The following is a 19,242-nucleotide window of genomic DNA, read 5'->3' as shown; positions in this document are numbered from 1 at the left end:
AATAAAATCATGGAGGAAAGTCACAAACTCCAGTAAATATTCTGTGTCCTTATGTCCCTTATTAGTGCGTTAACACAGTAATAATAATAGTAATTAATAATAAGTAAAGCTACATAGTGCTGCCCAGACACTGTTGTGCTACGCATTAACGATTCTTACACTTCTCACACCAACTCTATGAAGTAGTCATTATTATCATCACTATGTTCACTGGTGTGAGTATAATAGTGAGATGAGACAAACTGGGAGTTCAAGCAACCAGCATGAACTTATTGCATTGGTAAGTAACGAACCCTAAGATTCTAGTTTTACAGTCTGTTCTTATCAGACAAATCTTTCCTGTACCACGGGCCCACCTCACAGTCTGTTCTGATGTACTCCATTGATACTGTTCACAAGAACAGGGTAATGGTGGGGGTCAAGGGAACAGAAGGCAACTTTTTAAGTGCTGTGCTTAGTAAATGTTAACTCGCTTAATCTTTACAAAAAACCTATAAAGTCAGTACTATTATTATGCCCATTGACAGTTATGGAATAAAAATGTAACTGCCCAGAGGAGGGCTGGGGTTTCAATCTAGACACTGGAATCTGTGTGCTTAAACACTAGACTGTGCTGCTTTTCTACCATGCTCAGTAGAAAATGGTACCCTGGTTTACACTCTCAGACAGGAGAAAAGGTTGCTCTTACCACTGCCATTCCCTCTACTCTCTTCTGTTTATCCACCTGTAAGATACCATTCTTCGCTGTGCGAGATACACGCAGCTCGTGCCATTGGCCTAGGGTGAGGGCTTCTTCACTCCTGTAGAAGGGAGATGTAAGTTAACTTCATTTATCAACTTGGCTGGGCAAAGGGATGCCTAGTAACTGGTAAAATGTTTTTTTCTGTGTGTGTCTGTGAGGGTGTTTGGGGAAGAGATTAGCATTGGAATTAATAGACCGAGTAAAGAAGATGGCCCCACCAAGGTGGACGGGCATCGTCCATCTGCTGTGGGCTTGAATCTAATAAAAAGGTGGAAGAAAGGTGAATTTCCTCTCTAAGTGAGCAGGGTCATCCATCCTGTTCTGCCCTTGAACATTGGCACTCTCAGTTCTTAGGTCATCAGACATGGAGCAGAATTGACACCATGAACCTCCAAGACCTACAGGCATGGGCAGAACTGTATTGCTGGTTTTCCTGAACCTTCAGCTTGCAGATGGCAGACCACAGGACTTCTCACCCTCCCTCATCATGTGAATCAATCTTTCTAGATACAACTCTTTCTCTATATCTATATTTAACTGGTCAGTTGTGTTTTGCTGAGAGTCTTAACTAATATGGATGGAAACTGAGCATGAGTTAGCATGTTATAGAAAATTTTCATCAGTCTAACTTATGTAAACCTTAGTAACCTCAATCCATTCAACAAAAAGAAAACAGTGTCTACTTAGTAACAAAGCAGTACCAACTACCATTTATTGAATGCCTTTGTGGTAGGAAAATTGCTTTTATAATTTTATTTCTTCCTTGCAAAAGACTGAAATGTTGGTAGAGTGAATCTGGCTTCCTGGATGAGAGGTGACATGAGGGTAAAATATTACAGTATTTGTGCACAATCTTTGAAGAAGAGAAAAACTTATATAAGGATGGTGCACAAACCAGATTACTTGGTATATGGATGCCTGCAATGTTTTTTGAAATGAATATAAAGCAAGGATGGGTGGATGGATGGATGAATAGACAGGTAAATCAAGTATGGCAAAACACTAAGTATAGGCTACAGGTGTTAGATAAAAGGATACTTACAACTTTTTAAACTTTTCTATATTTTGAAATTTTTCACAATGAAATGTTGGGGGAGATGCTATAATTTGAATGTGTCCCCCGCAAATTCTATATTAGGAACTTATCCTCAATGTTAACAGTGTTGAGTGGTGGGATCTTTTAGAAGGCAATTAGGTCAAGAGGACTCTGCTTTCATCAATGGATTAAGACCATTATCTCTGGAGTAGGTTAGCTACTCTGGGGTGGGTTCCTAGTAAAAGGATAGATTCAGATCCCTTCCTCCTCCACCCTCTCATGTATGTGTACTCTCTTCCCCATCTACCTTCTGCCATGGGATGACACAGCAAACGTCCTCTGCCAGCAGGCAGGCCCCTTGACCTTAAATTTCCTAGCCTCCAGAACTATGAGAAACAAGTCTCTGTTCCTTATAAATTATCCTGTCTCAGGTATTTTGTTATAGCAGCACAAAATGGACTAAGACAAGGGGAAATAGATTCCATGTTCTCTGGTATTATGAAGAGGATTACAATTACTGTAAAATTCAATTACTAAATTGGGGTGGAAGAGCTTGAAGCTTAAATGATATTTATAGGTGTTTTATGCTTACTTTTTTACAGTGAGGTGTGCAGAAAGAGTATCATGATTGCATTTGTATTTCTAACAATGTCTAGTTCCTGGCCCTCACTGAACCTCCCAATTATTTTTTGGTCCTGGATCATCTTTAGAAAACCACGAGGAATACCGATGGGCACAATTATTGAAGGGTCACCACCCTCTCATTTGATTCTTCAGCTCAGGCAAATGCTTTTGTGATTTGTCCTTAGCAATTAGAATTTAATCACCTTGGCTAAATCAATATGCAATAAAGAAACAAGCGGCCCTTTTAAAGTGGTCTACTTCCATAATAACTAACAGCACCCTGGTCATGTTCTTGTCCTGCAGAGGTCATTGGCTGTCAATAAACTTCCTCCCTCCACACAGTATATTGATCACAGTCATCAAGAGCTCATTCCGATTGCCTCAATTTTGGAATCAAGTTCATAATGATTTTGATCATCTCGTCCTTTTCCTGAAGTCAAAATGGTTTGGCCAATTCTGCAACTTCCTGCAGTGCAGCCCCCTCACTGAATTTTCTTAATTAAGTGGGAAGTCTTTGAAATCATTTTCAAAATACATAGCTTCCAGAGAAGCATCTGAAAAACCAGCAGTGATCACTGTTGTCAGGTCGCAGTGGGTAGAGAAGGGGACCGGGTGGATGGCAGTTTATTCCTTGGAGACTCTTGTCTCTTTTTCAACATCTAATACTCAAAAATTCTCTTTCCAATCACCTTTCCTCACAGGCAGGAAAATAACTGATATTTTAAAAACATTAAAATTACAACTTGTCAAAAATGAACATAGAGTTATGCAAGGGAGAGATGCTGGACCACAGCTGGAGTTACCCCCAGAGACAGGCAGGGAGAGGGGAGGCTGTCCCCAGGAGGCTGATGAGCCCTGTCCTCCCCGAGCACTTTCTGGTCATTCCTTACCTAGAAGGAGCCATTTAAAGTGCAAGGTTGATAGTCAAGGTGTCCTCCTTTCTAAATTTGACATATAGTTCTATGTGAATTGCTCAGGCTGTTTTGCATAATCATATGTAAATTGAATCAATTAAATACCCACCAAAGTTGTGTTAAGATATAGGATGTTTTGCTTAAACAGAGATACAAAAGTGTTTTGTCCATTCCCCAAGGTGGGAAGTGTCACCGATGTGTAGGAATTTAGCCACAAGGACAAAAATAAACCATCCTTTTTAAGAATTGTTGGAACTTAATGCAGAGAGCGTTCCCATCAGCCATGAAAAATGATCAGCAGTTAAGGGGAATGCATGGTGGTAACATCTCACCCATACACTCTCTAAAAATGACAGGCTAGAAATATGAATACAACCAGCAATTTCCTTTAAAACAACAACAACAACAGAATAACTGATAACCTGTTGTGGGGGTGCCATTAAGTACAACACCCTCGTGAGCTTCAAAAGAGAAGAATCAGCCGAATGTAGGAACAGGAAGAATGTCTGCATTAGATCAGGGACCCTCGGGCTTGAAGGTTAAAACTACCCTGAAAGAAACGCAATGAGCAGAGGAAGACAGACACAAATAGGGAAAACATCAACACCTGCTACACAGGCTCCCAGGGATTCAAAAAGATACTGACCACTTGTATAGGAACAATCGACCTGCTATGGAATCTAATAGTACAAACCAGATAACAGGACGCAAGTGTTGCCCAATCAGACCAATTTTGCAAATATCAGCCAATACTTCAGAGGTGCTCAGGTACAGCCCATGCACTCATCACACACCCTTCTGGAACCTTCTGGTTTTGGCTGTGTTGATGACTCATTGTCAGGTTCCTTCATAGGGAGAACACTAAGTAAGAGACTTGCCAAATATCTGGTTACCAACAAGGAAATAGTTCAAGAGGAAAGTAAAAAATTAAAATGAAGTCACTGAGGACATTTTTGTTGGTTAAATATCTGTGAATACAGTTTTTACTAGTTGACATGTATTTGTTGAGCCTACCTGACATTCTGTGTAAGGAGCTGATTAGTTACAATTCACCAAGCTCCTGCTGAAGGCAGAGCATGACCTCGGGTAGAAGTGGAGGCAGTTTACCCCCATGGGAAACAAGTCCGTTTTCAGCATTTTGGAGCAGAGAATTGCTACCTGTTGGGTTGTTATTTGGGAAAGGAAACTTGCAGGCAGGAGGGAAGCCTGTCATTTTTAAGAAGCAAAGGAAACAGTGAAGGGAAGACCGGAGGAGGACAGGCTGGTAGATGGCAATTTAGTCTTTGGTGGGAGGAGGCTGCAGGTGGTGTCAGATCTCACCTTAGAACACCCGTCCCAGAGCCGCAGTCAAAACGGAACTCCACATGGCCGCCTGCCATGGTGATGGACAGGAAGTCCTTGCTGCTTGTGTCATAGCTGTATAGGAGAACACCATCCCCTGAGTCTGGCCGAAACGTGATCTCAAACTCAGTGAAGGAGAGGTAATGCTGAGGCTCCAGGGGCCATGGTGTGGCAGCGAAGGATCTCAGAGACTCTCTGAACTGAGGGATGGTCAAGGTGAAAGCTGGAAGAACAAGCAGGGTGTTAGGAATCCCTGTATGTTGGAAATCCCAGGGCTGTGTCCATTTGTTCCTGGGCACAGACCTAGCCTACATTTCTCTGCTGCCTACAGGTGACTAGGTAGGGTGACTAAATTCCGGCCAGTAGAATGGGGTTGAAAGAATCAAATGTCATCCCAGGTCTGGCCCCTAAAACTTCCCTCCATCCTTCCTACTCTCTCTTCTCACATGATGACTGGATGCAAGAATCATTGGAGGACTTCAAGAGCCTAGAAGAGTCAATGAGTAGAAGGGCCTTGGATCCCTGAGTGACTGCATGGAACAGAATCACCAGCACCAGCACTGCCCTGTAGTGACTTGTGATATGAGCAAGAACAATGATTGAAGTATGAGATGGTGTGCAACAGTACCGGCACATCCTGACTCACACGCACCCTTCTAGTGTCATGGATTTGAGATTATGTTAAAAAATATTATCTTAGGTCCAAACTGAATCACTCCTGGAGAAATCGGACTACCTTTACTCATCTTGGCCCTAGCCTTGTTTTAATTTTGGAATTCTGGAAACATTAGAGCATCCTCAAGCCTGTATGACTTTCCAAACTCTTAGATTTTCAGTTATTATTTGCATAATGCATATATGTTTGCATGCCTATGTTACATGTATACATACATGTGTGGAAATAAATATATAGATAAGCATTTATATACATGCAATATTACAAGGTGGAATAATCCAGCAAAACAGTAAAAAGAAGAAAAATAAGAGCACTTTTCTCTCATCATATCATTAATTTCTGTGTACGCCTTCCCAAACTTTTCTCTGAAACTGTCAGGTATTAAAAAAAAAAAAAAAAGAAAGCATAAGCTTTAAATGCTTTAAATTGAGTCTGGTACAAACCACACAAATACAGGGTTTCTAAAAGGTATGAGGAGCCCACCCAAGCTTAGCATCTTGAAGTGAATGTATCTTTGGTTGGCTTGGCACTCTGACACTCTGACCTACTTTCATCCCTCCCAATAAAGTAATCTTGATCCCATAAAAATATATGGGGTTTTGATAAAAGTGCCCTGATGAAAGATTGTATCCCTGAGAATTATCGTGCAGATAGAAACTGCCATCAACTTGCTTCTTTCTCACCATCTTCACAGTGTCGACCTTTGAACCCAAGGGGACAGAGGCAGATGTAGGAGTCGGCTTTGATTGCTGTGCAGGTGCCACCGTTGATGCACGAGGCCTCATCACAGATTCCACTGCTGCACTCCCCTAAACAGAACAGGAGGAGAAAGCCAATCCACCAGGCCAGCTGGCAACCCACGCAGCGGACCACACAGCCGTTCACACCCCTGAAAACTCACGCCCTGGTTCCTACTTCTGTAGATCCACACCCCTGCACGGCTGCAACTCAGCATTCAGGATAAGTGGAAACTTCTTTTTAATTCGATTTTGACTTGTCCTTTATAAAGAGCCACAGAAACTTTTAAAGACATGATGGACACAATAAATCAAATAATAAATCATTGGGCGATTTCAGGACCACTGATGGGGGTGACTGAGTTGTTCCTGCTTTAATCCATCTCTCTGTTGTTCCCACAAGAGTGGATTTCCGTTCCTCCAATGGCAACAGTGTTTATGTTAAAAGCATTCTAATTTGTGTGACCCCAATTAGCTTAAGGGCTGCTGCCTTGTTGGTTCAAAGTTGAGACAAATAAGATAAGCCCGGGAGGAGCTCAGCAGCCATGCCTAAGCTTATTAGCTTGTCTGGGCCGCGGACTTCTCAGCCTGGGATAGGGAGGGTGAGGGGAGGGCTCCACAGTGGAATTCCTATTTCTACTTCCAAAGTTACAGTCGCAGGAAGGACAGTGCCCTACAGCAAAGACTAAGATGGGCCCGTTCTCCCTACCGAACACCTCAGAGAGCTCCAGAACGGGCTCCTTTGTCGTTTTCAAGATCATGAGATGAAGTGAAAACACATGAACTTTTTCTGGGCTGCTTTCCTTCTGCCTCTTTGGTTCTCTGACTCTTTCTTTAGAAAGACCCCTGGACCACAACCTGGCCCAGAACTACACAGGCTAGAACAAAATATCTTTTGCCGGGATGGAGGGAGGGGGTGCGTCTGTGTTTGGGTCTGGGGAGTCCAGCCATGATGCTCCCCGTCCCTGTCTGCAAGGGGGCACCTGTGTGGGCTGGAAGCTGCCCCTCTGCGAGACAAAGGGCCCTCTCTGCCCCTATTGTGTTATCTCACGTCTTCCCTGATCAGTCACCTGCCTTCCCTGGTCCAGCCTTATCTTTTCAGAGACTCTCTGGGAGCAGGGCTGTGCACCCAGGCGAGGAGACTGGCTTCAGAGGCTGCTAACGGGATTCAGTTAAAGTCCTTTCAGAGGGAGTGCCACCCAGGCTGGAGTGGGCTGGCCTCTGTGAATTCCAGCTGGCAGACACTGGAAATTCTGGGAGAAGTGACTGTGGTCTCTCTGCAACCACAACCTTGAGAACATGGTGCCCAGTATTCAGTCTCCACAGATACACCAATTTGTCATAGAAAACCAAACTCTCACGGGTCCCTGTGTATCACCTATTTCTAAGGGGTGCAATTCTTTCTCAGAGTTAGGCTAGTTCCACAGGAAACGTGGTATCCTTGGATTCTTTCAGAGATACATGGAAGACATTACTTGGCATTACTGCATGTGAAAAACAGCCAGGGTGTTTACTTGATGAAAGCAGAGTTTCAGCAAGATTGCTCAGGCAATGGCATCCAAGGTCAAGTGGGGCGGGGAAGAAATCCTACGGGGAGGTAAACCGGGAGAAAGCAGAGGAAATAGACCCTAAAGAACCTATTCATTCTCGAAACCGAAGGTGGAAGGAGACTCCAGCAGTATCTCCAGGTGTGTAGCTTGGAGACGAGAAGGACCGTGCTAAAGTGAAGAAATGAGGGCTGTGAACTACGGCAGCAGAGGCGGAGTTCTCCACTTTAAGACAAGGCAAATGTGGGAACCTCTGTTGTGGAGTCCAGAGTCAAAGAAAGGAGACGGGTTCCCCGGGTTCCCGGTCCAGGGTCACCGCAGCACGTGTTTAAGTAGGATAAAACAGATCTGAGTACGTAGAATAAGCACAGAGGCTACAGGAGCAGGGCATCTGTGAACTCAGATGGAGAAAATATTACCTCCTCATTCTTCTGGTGCTTTGACTGGAATTGTGTGTTTCTCCCAACCAGTATTTTAAATTCCTTCAACCTCTTTTTTATTGGTGCTAGAGATTGAGCCCAGGGCTGTGCATGCTAAGCACGTGCTCTACCACCAAGCAACCTTCCCAACCCTTCCTTGAACTATTAATTCAGGGATGAACTTCAAGTTCATTGCCAGTACCTCCCAGCGATGGTCACATTCCATTTGTTGCAAATATCTCAAAGTACCACGTCTGCTGGTTGCTGCTTTGAAATCATGGTAGTTATTTCACCCACCATTCGGTAGCCTTGCCCTTTGTGCAGGGAGTCATGTCAAAACTTTAGAAGTATTTGTATATAATCATTTCCCGTTATACTATTATATATATTATTTTCTGCATTTAAAAACAGCATTCAGAGGTCTGTAGATCTCACCAGACTCCAAATGGTCCATGACACAAAGAAGTAAGAACTCTCAGGTGACTGAGAGAATTCTGGCAGCAGAGTGCCAGGGAAGGAGGGAAGGATGGGAAGAGAGTGAAGATAAGGAGGCTGGTTCTAGAAGAGGAAAATTTTTCACTCTGAGTGTGAGAGTAAGGAGTAGGCACAGTGGTAGGGTCATGCAAATACACAGCTGGCTGGTCCTCATCGTCAATACATAAATAGTTGTTATGGAAGACAGCTGTACACCTCTGTGTAGGTTTCCTTGGGTGCAGTGCACTCATGGACCATGAACAATGTGTAACTTTGCTGTCCCCTTCCCTGACTCCATAACCCAGGCCTATTCTCCCAGGATCTGTCAAATCAGTGCATCTCTCTTCCACCAGGACAGCTGCAATGGCTCCCCAGTCCATCTACTGGTGCCCTCTGAACACATCTTCCAATGAGCTGTCTATTGCCAAAGGAACCTCCTAAAACCCAAACCCGATCACGGTACCCACCTCTCCTTCTTACCTGCAATGATTCTCACCATTTCCTATGCCTGGAAAGTCCTTCCCTCTCTTCTCCACCTTTTAACTCCTACTCCTGCTTCATATTAACTGCTTCAGAAACCCTCTCCCTGCCCAGACCCTAAAATCTCACGGTTACACACGATTATTGCACTATCACTTCTCTATAGTAACACTTCCCAGGATTGTCCTTTAACCTAGGCTTGTAGGATTATTTGATTGATGTGGTCTCTCTCCATGGCAGCAGCACAGGGGCCAGGCTGGGACCTGTCTGCCTCGCTCATCACTTCATCTCTAGCACTCTGCATTGACATGAGCACTAAGCAGGTGCTCGAATAAGTATTTATTGAGTCAAAGAACGAGTAGGAGTTGATGAGCCGGAGTGAGACTCATGGCTATCACTGATAGGTGCTGTGTTGCATCTTCCTCAGGGTTCATAGGTTGGCACCCTCATCCCCAAGGTGACTGCATTTGGATACAAGGCCTTTAAGGAGGTAATTAATGTCATATGAGATCTTAAGAGTAGAGCTTCAGTTCAATTTAACTGTTGTCCTTAGAAGAGGAGGAAATTTGGATGCAGAGACCCAGGGGCATGCACACAGAGGAAGACCATATGAGGCTCTTGTGAGAAAGTAGCCAGTCAGCCACACACCCAAAACAGAGCTCCTGGAGAAGCCAACCCTGCCTGCACCTTGACCTTGGACTTCCAACCTCCAGAACAGGAGAAAACAAACTTCTGATATTTGAGCCACTCCATCTGTGACACTGTGTTACTGCGGCCTTGGGAACCAAGACAGAAAGTGTCTGGTGTGGTGGTCAAGTATAAGAATTTAACCTTTTCCACTAAAACAGAGGACACAGGAAAGCTCTTCTTGCATGATTGTGTTGGCTTTTCCATCGGGCCAGGCGAGTTGGGGCGAGAGTGCTGAAAGGTTTGCTCTGTCCAGGCCGCCCACACTGCACTTCAGGAAGAGGTCAAGATGGCACAGGATTCATGCAAGGGCGTTGATGCTGCACGTTCAGACTCAGGAGTGACATGTTCGCAGGGCACCAGTTTGTGCCCTCCTCCCTCCTGACGTTCTGCAGCCCTTGTTGCTGCTCACCTTCCTGTCCCAAACCGGAAAGCCAACCCCACAAACTCTCCAACCCACTGGGCAGTCACTTACCCACATCAGCCCCACTGAGGGCTTTCCCCAGCGGCCAAGGCCTCATATCCATTCTCTTCCCATTAACAGCAAGCGACTGCACACAGCCTTGAAAGCCTCGGTTTGTCCCCGTTGCTCTGACCAACCAGTAAGCGCTGGGAGCCCCACCGAGATATAGAGGTGTCCGGAAGGTAATTTTACTGTACTGGCCCTTTAAGAAAAATAAAAATTATCTCGCTAAGCAAAATCAAAAGCCAAAACACAACAGAATTTGATGAAGAAGGCAGTTAGATATAGGTTACAGTCCCAGGGTTCTCTTTCATTAGCATTTATCTTTAAGACATGACCCTATTGGAAAATGAGACCCACAGTGAACTCCCAGAAGGCTGTGCTTCCAGCAGGAAGGATGTTGGAATGCCCAGAAAGGAAGGGAAGGGAGGTCAGAGCCCAAACCAACCCAACGGGCGCCGGACCATGCCAGGCATCCAAAAACAACCTTTCTCTTTCCAATTCTAACACCAATTTACTGTGTACCTTGGATGGGTCATAGGGCTATACTGTCCCCCAAAGGTGGCAATGCTAATTTCACATATATGTGGGCCAACACCTTCACTCCCCAAACCACCTTTATACTATGTACAGAGAACACCGCAGGGAAGTAGTTGCCAAACAGACTGTGTTGCAAAATATTTTGCAATTTGCCTATGGATGCAACTTGTTTTTAAAAATGTTATTACAGCAAGACAGGAAAATTTCCAGTCTGAGACCAAACCACGATCTAGATCGCAGGTTTGGAGTTTACAAAATACAGAGCTGAACATTAGTACAAGAAAATTAAGGCACCGTAGTCTTTCTTATTTTATTACAGAAAAATATCCCATTCATTTGAATGAAAGGATAAACACAGGATCTGGGGAAAGGCACCTAGCCAGAACTTAATAAACACATAAAATGCAAGCCATGGAAATGAATCTGTATCCTTTTAACTTGGTTTCCAGCAAGTAGAAATGTAATCACTGTTCTATCTTTTCTAATGAACAGCTAAGAATCATTCGTTAAGAGGGGATTGAGCTGGACAGTAGTTGCAGTGGGGTTTAAGGATTAGTTAAGTTGCTTGCCAGCTGCTGGACATATGCTTTCGTTAGATGGATTAAATGCTTTCTTGGCTGATCTTATCAAGATCCTCAGAGTCCCCTTCTTCTGGTTCCCATCCTCTTATTCCCTGATCCAGGACCACAGCAGGTGATTTGACAGCTCATCGCTTTCTAGAGCATTAAGTGCATCAGAGGGGTGGGCGTATCCTTGGAGAAGTCCCTCACACCATCTCAGGCAGCAGTCTTTAAGCCTTTATCTTTCTCTCATGAGGGTGCCTTTGGCTCCCTGGAGATGGCTTTGCCTGCAGAAATGGAAGTGACCTGCAGTTGGCATTCTCCCAGAACAGCCCTTGGTGACAGTTTGGGACAACTCGGAGGTACAATTTACACTCCAGAGCCCCACAGGGGGACCGGGTCAGAGTCGTTCTCTGAAGAACTGTATCTGAGATCTTGCTCTTGCTGACTTCTTCCTCTTTCTTGTTCATTTTCTCTTCTCCCTTACCATTCTCCCCAAGGAGCATTTTCTTAATGCCCCACTTGTATGGGATTCCTCATCTCAGCCTGCTTCTAGGGAAGCAAACTTAAAATAGAATTGCCTTCTCCCCAGACAGTTTATTAAACATCTCACATCTGTGGTCCTGCTTGTAGACTTGCTCAGCAAGTCCCAGTAGAGTAAAGGCAAACTTCTCCCTGAGTACCCACAAAATTACCTGATGCTTTTCAATTAATTCTTATATTTATAAAAATTGGAGAGTCTTAGGAGATTGGAGGAAATGTGAAAACAAATCATCTGAGCTCACATTGGTCATTGAATTCTTTGAACATCTCTATCAAAGTTTTAGATAAGTTACTTTCCAATACCGCCCCCAAGGGCAGGAAACCATCTCCTGAGACAGTCCATACCACCTCTGCACACCTTTGTGTGATTAGGTGGAACTGAAAATGGACTCTCCAAGGCATTTCCCATTCAGTTTCAGGCTTAGGGGTCAGCTGAATAAAACCTCTTTCCCCAAGACTCTTTCTTTGATTCTGCAATGAAAAGCAACATCTGTGCCTTCATCTTCTCATATCCAATCTCAATGTTCCTTCCATTCACCATTAAAGGGATTTCAAGGCATCTTCCTCTGTGGGTGACTGCCCCTTGAATGTGTTCCAATTTGGCTGTGGTCCTCTTAGGATGTCATTACAGATATGAATGCAATCCTTTAGAGTTACTGGAAGCTATTATATTGTTACTAGAACAGAAAAAGACAGTAACCACCCTTTTCTACATGCTTTGCCTCTATTAACGCAGCCTAGACTTTCCTCATCTTGCCGTTACTGCTCTGTTTTTAAATCACTACTGAATCTCCTTGCTTTAAACTGTCAGAGATTTTCACACGTGTGGCATGTGGCATGTATTGAAGCTTCTCCATCCTGTCTTCCTGTTAGTCCTTAGTACCCAAGTTTGAAGTCTCTTTAGTTCTATCAAATTTCATTTATCAAGTTTGTCTTACTGCTCTGGCATTGATGTAACTCTGTGGTTCATTTGCCTCTCCATTTTTTCCCTATAATATGTGTATAAATGATCTCCCCGGACTCACATTCACTAAATTTGGATTTCTGTTCCTTTGGAAACTTTGGGTCCAAATCAATGATTTTTTTTTTTCTTTTGCCTTTGGAATCACGGAGGCATGACCTTTATATAGCATATCTTGCCAGCAAAGAGCTGCGAAGAGCCCAGGAGGGTAGGAAGCTTAGACACACACACAAAGGCTTCATTGCTCCATTTGCCCTCAGAGAATACAGATACCTACCTGTTTACAATTATAGGTTCAGTGTCTTGGCAGGCTGCTAATCTGAGCTCTTTACCCTAAACAGAGTCCTAAAATTACTCACATAACAACTATGTGAATTTCTAGGTGATTTGCTGAGTAAGCCAATGGTTAAAGTATTTTCCCGCTTCCCACAAGGACGGCCTCCACAACGGTGGTGAACAGATTATTCCTGCATTTTGAACCAAGCGAATCTTTCAGGCTATTTTCAAAACCCACTGGAGGACAACACACCCGCCTCAAAAGTTAGACTTGTGTCTGACACCAATAAGGGACTGTTCTTCCAACAGGGGCCTTCCTTGACCACCTTGTCCCTGTGATGTGGATGAAGAGCACATTCCTGGGCACACTGCACCCAATAGCAGTGAGGCTCATTGGAGGCTCCCTGAGGTGCATGTGGCCTGAAAGCCCACCTGGAGCAGAAGGATGGAGCAGGCGCCCGTCGAAGCTGTGGCGTGGGTGCACTGCGGAAAAGCAGGCCTCCTAACGCCCCTCTGGAGCTCACTTCCTGCTGACACTGCCTTAGCTCTGCAAGGAGCCCCCTCCAGATACCAGGGGTGAGTGGCAGTTAGGCCGGCAGGGCTTGAACCTTACCTGGGACTGGCCTGTCACTGGGGTGCCATTGTTCAGCTGCAGCAGTCCGTTTGGCCCATCTCTGTAGAGTACCACTGTGTGCCAGGCCCCCAGCTTGATTCTGGTCTCACTTATGATGATAGCGACCCCTGTTCCACAATTGAACCTGTAAGGGACGAAAGGGAAGGAAGATTCTTTGAACGATCGGCTCACTGCTTCCAGACTCCATGGACATCCCTTCCAGGACAACAGCTCCTTCCAGAATGGATCTGGTCAGAGCTATGCCTGCAGATTCCAAGAGCTGTTTAAACCTGTGCCCGGATGAGGAGACACCTCTTCCCTGGAGGCTCCATCTACTTCTCCTGGTCCATGAGCCTTTTGACACAGGGCCTTCTATGCCTGATCATCTACAGCTCAGAAAATGACAGGCAGCCAAAGCCCTCCCTTCTCTTTTTCAGATACTGCCAGATGCAGAAAGTGGGTTTGAGGTGCAGAGAATTAGAATGTGAGCCGCTTTCCTTCCAGACATTTCTCTGGGGACTTTTCCCAACTCTCAAATGACAGACTCAGTGATATTAATAAAACATAAAAATCCAAGACTTCACACTAATTTTGGCAAGTCGGCCAGCCCTGCCATCTGTGTGCAGGTGTGCCCACATACAGATGGGGTTTCTATAGTAGGCTCCAGCTCTGGTGCCAGGTGTGGGAAAGAGGAGGAGCAGCTTAGGTGGCTGCATTATTAGCTTTTGTCCAGCCTCCCTAAGATCCAGGGCTATCCAGTCATCACTATGCCTGAAAGGCTGAACTTTGGTCCATTTTGGTTAACTTCTAAATAGCCACCATGCCACTTGCCTATGGATCCTGAGGGAGCTTCCCAGGAGGGAGGCATGATGGGTAATGCCATGTTAGGATTTGCACCGTTTGCAACGCTCTTCTCGTGGCCCCCCATTTTCTCTTGACTCAGTAGAATGGAACGGTGTCCATGGGCTTCACAGAGGGGGTGCCAGAATCACTCAGTGTGAACCACAGAGCTTAAGAGCTGCTGCCAGCCAGGAGCTGCCAGCGTCACTGTGCGTCTCTCCCAGCCTCCAGGTGCTCCAGCCCCATGAGGTTAGAAGCCCCATCCTGGAGGCTGCCATAAAACTTTCAGAAATCGAACCACTTAGTAAAGAATGGAGGTCCATTTTCCTATCCGATTGTGATGCTTAAAAGTTTTTCTTAATGAAAAGTGTTTTTTATGCTGAATAATATAAAAAGAGACCATAACCACTGACGCTTCCTGAGCTCTTGCTTGGCGGGGGGCATGTGGGAAGGGCACTGCTCCGGGCACCTCTACAGGGGAACTCACTCAGTCCACCATGACCTGAGGAGATGCAGGCTCAGAGAGGCGAGGTCAGGTGCTGCAGGTGAGGCAGAGGGAAGCAGTGCCTGTGGGACCTCAGCCAGGCACCATGCAGAAAGACGAGCTGAAGTCCCCTGGTGACTCACAAATAGGCATTGTGTGTACCTCTCACCCTCCCTGACACTGTCCCGGGAAGACCACACATATACTAGGGGGGCTGCCAAAGAGTGCTGGGAGGAATGACTAGGGCAGAGCAGGCGAGGGACAGGGTTCACCAGCCCTGAGGGAAGTGGGGATGTGGCTTGGGCCTCTGTGAACCCTGTGGATGCTGTGGGCTCCTTTCTGCCCTCTGTGGCCATCAGTCCTGTTTGACATAGCTGGTGGGGGGGACCAGGAGGGAACCCCAGCCTTCTTCACATCACGTCCACTCCAGCTCCAGCACAGAAGGGTTGAATCCTTGCTCCCTGCCACATTCCCACTGGGTGCTCCAGAGCTGTCTGCTGCTGGGTGAATGGGGTGACAGGTTCCAAATCCTGAGTTTCCACGGGTACCCTGAAGTCTTGACACTGGGTGTTGAGGAAACCAAACACACAGATCTGCACATCGGTCCTTTATTTACTGCAGTCCGAATCCGTCCTGTCTCTATTTCACTTACACTATAAGCATGTAATATAATGTAGAGGAGAAATTTTAAGACCTGTTGGGGCTTTGGGCAAGAGTTACCTGAACTGCAGGGAGCGTCGGATGATAGCTAGGGACATGAAGTCCCCCCTTCCATGTTCATTCTCCCCACAGTAGAGCAGCAAGCCATCCTCTGCCTCCGCCTGTGAGCATACAAAAGTCACATGAGCAGTGATGGCCGCCTCCTCCAGGGGGCACCACCCGGAAGCACTCATAGTAGGTAACCCGATCATTCCCGGCAGTACCCTGTCTACAAGGTGCGGAGCCTGTGGGCTCCCATTCACTCCCAGGCCCAGTGCGCATGGTTAAACAGGTGGCAGTGATGTAAGCAGTGTAGGAATGGCAGGGAAGTGAGAGGAAGGGGCCCCTCTCCACTGGCTAGCTCTTTGGCTCTGTGGACCCGCCTGCAGGGCCTCCAGAAGATCATGTGTGCAAAGCCCATGGTCTTGGCACATCACTAGCACTCAGTTTCTGTTACCAAAGAGCACTCTATTTTTTCTTTACTCTTTTTACTATTCTTTCTTTCCTCTGGGGAGACATGCACATTTGCTTTTTTCTATTAGGAGACCAGTATGGTTAAAAAAAAAAAAAAAATTCAGCCAATGGCCCAGCAGGTGTCTTAGATGAGGACACTGTTGCAGGGACTTCAAGATGGGTTTCCAGACCTCCAAACCTCTTTGCTTCTTCAAAGGTAGTAAAAAGAATCCCTTTAAGCTGAACTCACTAACAGAGTTCTGATCTGTCGCTGATTAAGACCCGAGGGCAGCTGTCAGGTTCTCCCGAGGTGCTGTGGGCTGGGCAGGGATACTACTGTTTTCTGTCAGTTCAGTTATAGCCATTGCAATGGGGACAGACACGTGGGCTCCTTTTAAGCGGGACTTTGGAATGCAGCATGCAGTGTTAGTTCTGAGGTCTTGGCTGGGAGGAACCATGACTATGGACAGCACTGCTGGGACCCCAGCATTCTTCCTGGGAACCTTCGGGCCAGTGACTCTGTGGTTTAGTAACACAGAGAACCGCCCTCGCTGCGGCCCTTAAATGTCCTGAATGCCCCCGTTGCTCCTGCTATATCTGATTAGAGGACGGGCTCTGTCAGGCTGATCGTCGATGACTCCCCCTGCTTCCCCTGTTGCTGTTTGCCCACCCTTTGATGTGCTAAGGTGCCCAATAAGGACGCAGCAGATGACGCACGCCTCTTACCCTAAATTCAAGAGCAATCTGAAATGCCTGGTAGGAGTTCTTCAGAGGTTCAAAGTTTACATAGGAGTGGCCAAAGAACTGAGGATACTGAATAAGAATATCTGGAAAGAAAAAAGACAACACGAAAGGATGCTGTTGCCTCATTTCTTCAAAAGCAAAAATCAATATACACCCCTGTTTGGATATCATCAAGTGGAAACCTTTGCTGATCTGTTAGACTTAACTTATGTCTTCTTTTCTCTGCTTTTTGTATCTACTATTCTCACTCTTGGGGACTTTGAGCTTCTGAAAATCTTGGGAAGCTACCAGATTTGGGGGGATTGGTATTTGCTTCCCTGAAAAGAAGTCAAAGACTTTCAGACCCCCACCGCTCACTTTCCAGCTCCACATTTGTGTACTGTAAATTGGCCCAACTCTTGTCTTGGTCACCCTCATGCATGTGTTCTGCGGGCAGCGCAGCTTTTTGGTAGAGACGAGACCATGCTAGAGCGCACCTCCCCAAGGTGCTGGTGAGATGACTTAATGGTAGCTGCTCCAAAAGGACTACCCATTTGGCACAGGAGTTGAACTGCTGTGATCAGAAGCAATGGAAGTCACTCCACAATTTGCCTTGCTCCAGCTAATTTAATGACCAGTGAGGAGCAAAGAGCCTCTCTTACAAAAGGGAATAGAAGGAACCATGTTTGGACCACAGTGCTGACATCTGGCTCTCCACAGGCCAAATCACTGACATGTTCTTTCCCGGAGCACCTACCATCTGAGCAGCTCTCGCCACCTTTGCCCAGGTTGCAATGGCATCGCGAACCTCCCCAGGTGTAGTCATTGACACAAAAGCTGTCAGCAGGGCAGAGGGTCTCATCACAAGACTTGTCGAAGAGCCGTGACATCATGGTCACACCCTTCCTCCCCTTCCCCTCTGCTGGAGTGGGCTGTAGAGCCACCGTAGTGGTAGATAAAGATGCTGAGGTAGGGGGGGCAGGTCTGGAAATGGACTGGGGGTCAGACGGAGGCGTCATCTTGGTTTCCACCGAGACTTTTTTATTCCCTCCTCTGGTAGCAGGAAGTGGTTTCACCTAAAACAAGAGAAGAAGAAGTTCAGCATAAAGACGGAACGTGATAATTAGATTGCCTTACTGTGGGTGTTGGTGAATATTTGAAAATATGGTCACTCTTAGTATTTCCCCAAACCCTGAGATGTAGATGGGGCAGAAGCACTGGCCCCAACTCTTGGATGAACTTGGCACTTAGAGATTTTAAGTACTCAGAAAACCAGTGGTAATGCTGACATTATGTGATTTGTTCTTACAAAGATGCACTACTTTGTCAAGGAACTGTTATTTCCTTAAAATAACTGATTTTATAAAATGTAATTGGCGGGAAATCTAACTAGGTTTTTTGCCAGATTGTGAGCACTGTGTCAAGAACTTCAGCATGGCTAGATCTTCCCTACTACTAATTTATGCTCCCCTTCAACCTCGGAGTCAGAGGAAATAAATGTGTTAAAAGCAAATGGGTCAATTTAAGTTTTAAGTAAAATGTTCATGGTCCATTGGCTACATTACCTTGTTGAGCAAGAAAGCTAATGTCTGTGGGTTTGCAGAACAGAGAGGACTGTTACCTCTTCAAAGGAAATGTCCAGATCTAGGTCATCTTCAAATCCATCATCATCCTCTCCAGCACCCATGTCTGTGATATAATGAGGTCCATAGCGGCCACTTCCTGCCTCCTCGGGGCCTTTGCAGAAAGAAGCAGCACATCTTGTGTCAATTTGCACCTTCACACCATTTTCTATCCTAACCATGTACATCAGGATCCAAGGAATTCAAGGCAGTAGAAGAAGCACCAATGGCCAAGAAATACAAAAATGTTTCCCCTCATAAGTAATTCAGGAAACACCAATTAATACCAGAAAAAAAGCTGTCATGTTGTGCTGACAAGACTGGTAAAAACAGACCTGCCTTACAGGTATGTGCAACACAAGATCATAGCATCAGAATTTGTAACAGCAGGGCTGGGGATGTGGCTCAGTGGTAGAGCACTTGCCTAGCAAGCATGAAGCTCTGGGTTCCTCCCAGCCCCACCAAAAAAAAAAAAGTAATAGTAAAAGGTCCTCCCAAATTCCTATTTAGAAAAATAAAAATAGTATCCCAAATGCCCACTAACGGAGAATGGATAGATGAATTAAGGTCTATCTATGGAATGGAGTACTGTAAAGCAAAGGATGTGAATAAATGGGCATTTAATGCACCTGGCTTAATCATACATGATTTCAGCAAAAGAAAAAAAAAAAGAAAAAGAAAAGCAAGTTGCAAAAAAACACATCCAATTTGCACCATTTATACTAAGGTCAACAAGAAGTAAAATTTCACGTATTATTTGGGGATACACACATGCATAATTTAAACTC

General features: G+C 45.5%; 1 protein-coding gene across 3 annotated transcripts in view; it reads right to left on the bottom strand.

Moving 5' to 3' along the window:
- Nucleotides 1-19,242, bottom strand: part of Egflam (EGF like, fibronectin type III and laminin G domains) — a 172,031-nt gene that overhangs the window by 28,035 nt on the left and 124,754 nt on the right. For all 3 annotated transcript variants that reach the window (XM_047556909.1, XM_047556908.1, XM_047556910.1), the window contains 9 exons: nt 18,454-18,569; nt 17,590-17,908; nt 16,836-16,936; nt 15,678-15,778; nt 13,634-13,778; nt 10,153-10,342; nt 6,017-6,142; nt 4,637-4,880; nt 689-800 (listed from right to left, as the gene is read on the bottom strand). In XM_047556909.1, coding sequence (XP_047412865.1) covers nt 689-800; nt 4,637-4,880; nt 6,017-6,142; nt 10,153-10,342; nt 13,634-13,778; nt 15,678-15,778; nt 16,836-16,936; nt 17,590-17,908; nt 18,454-18,569 — 1,454 coding nt within the window. The remainder of the gene's footprint in view (nt 1-688; nt 801-4,636; nt 4,881-6,016; nt 6,143-10,152; nt 10,343-13,633; nt 13,779-15,677; nt 15,779-16,835; nt 16,937-17,589; nt 17,909-18,453; nt 18,570-19,242) is intronic.

The sequence above is a fragment of the Sciurus carolinensis genome, chromosome 6 (assembly GCF_902686445.1).
Source record: "Sciurus carolinensis chromosome 6, mSciCar1.2, whole genome shotgun sequence".
Lineage (NCBI taxonomy): Eukaryota > Metazoa > Chordata > Mammalia > Rodentia > Sciuridae > Sciurus > Sciurus carolinensis.
This window is presented reverse-complemented; position numbering and strand designations above follow the sequence as displayed.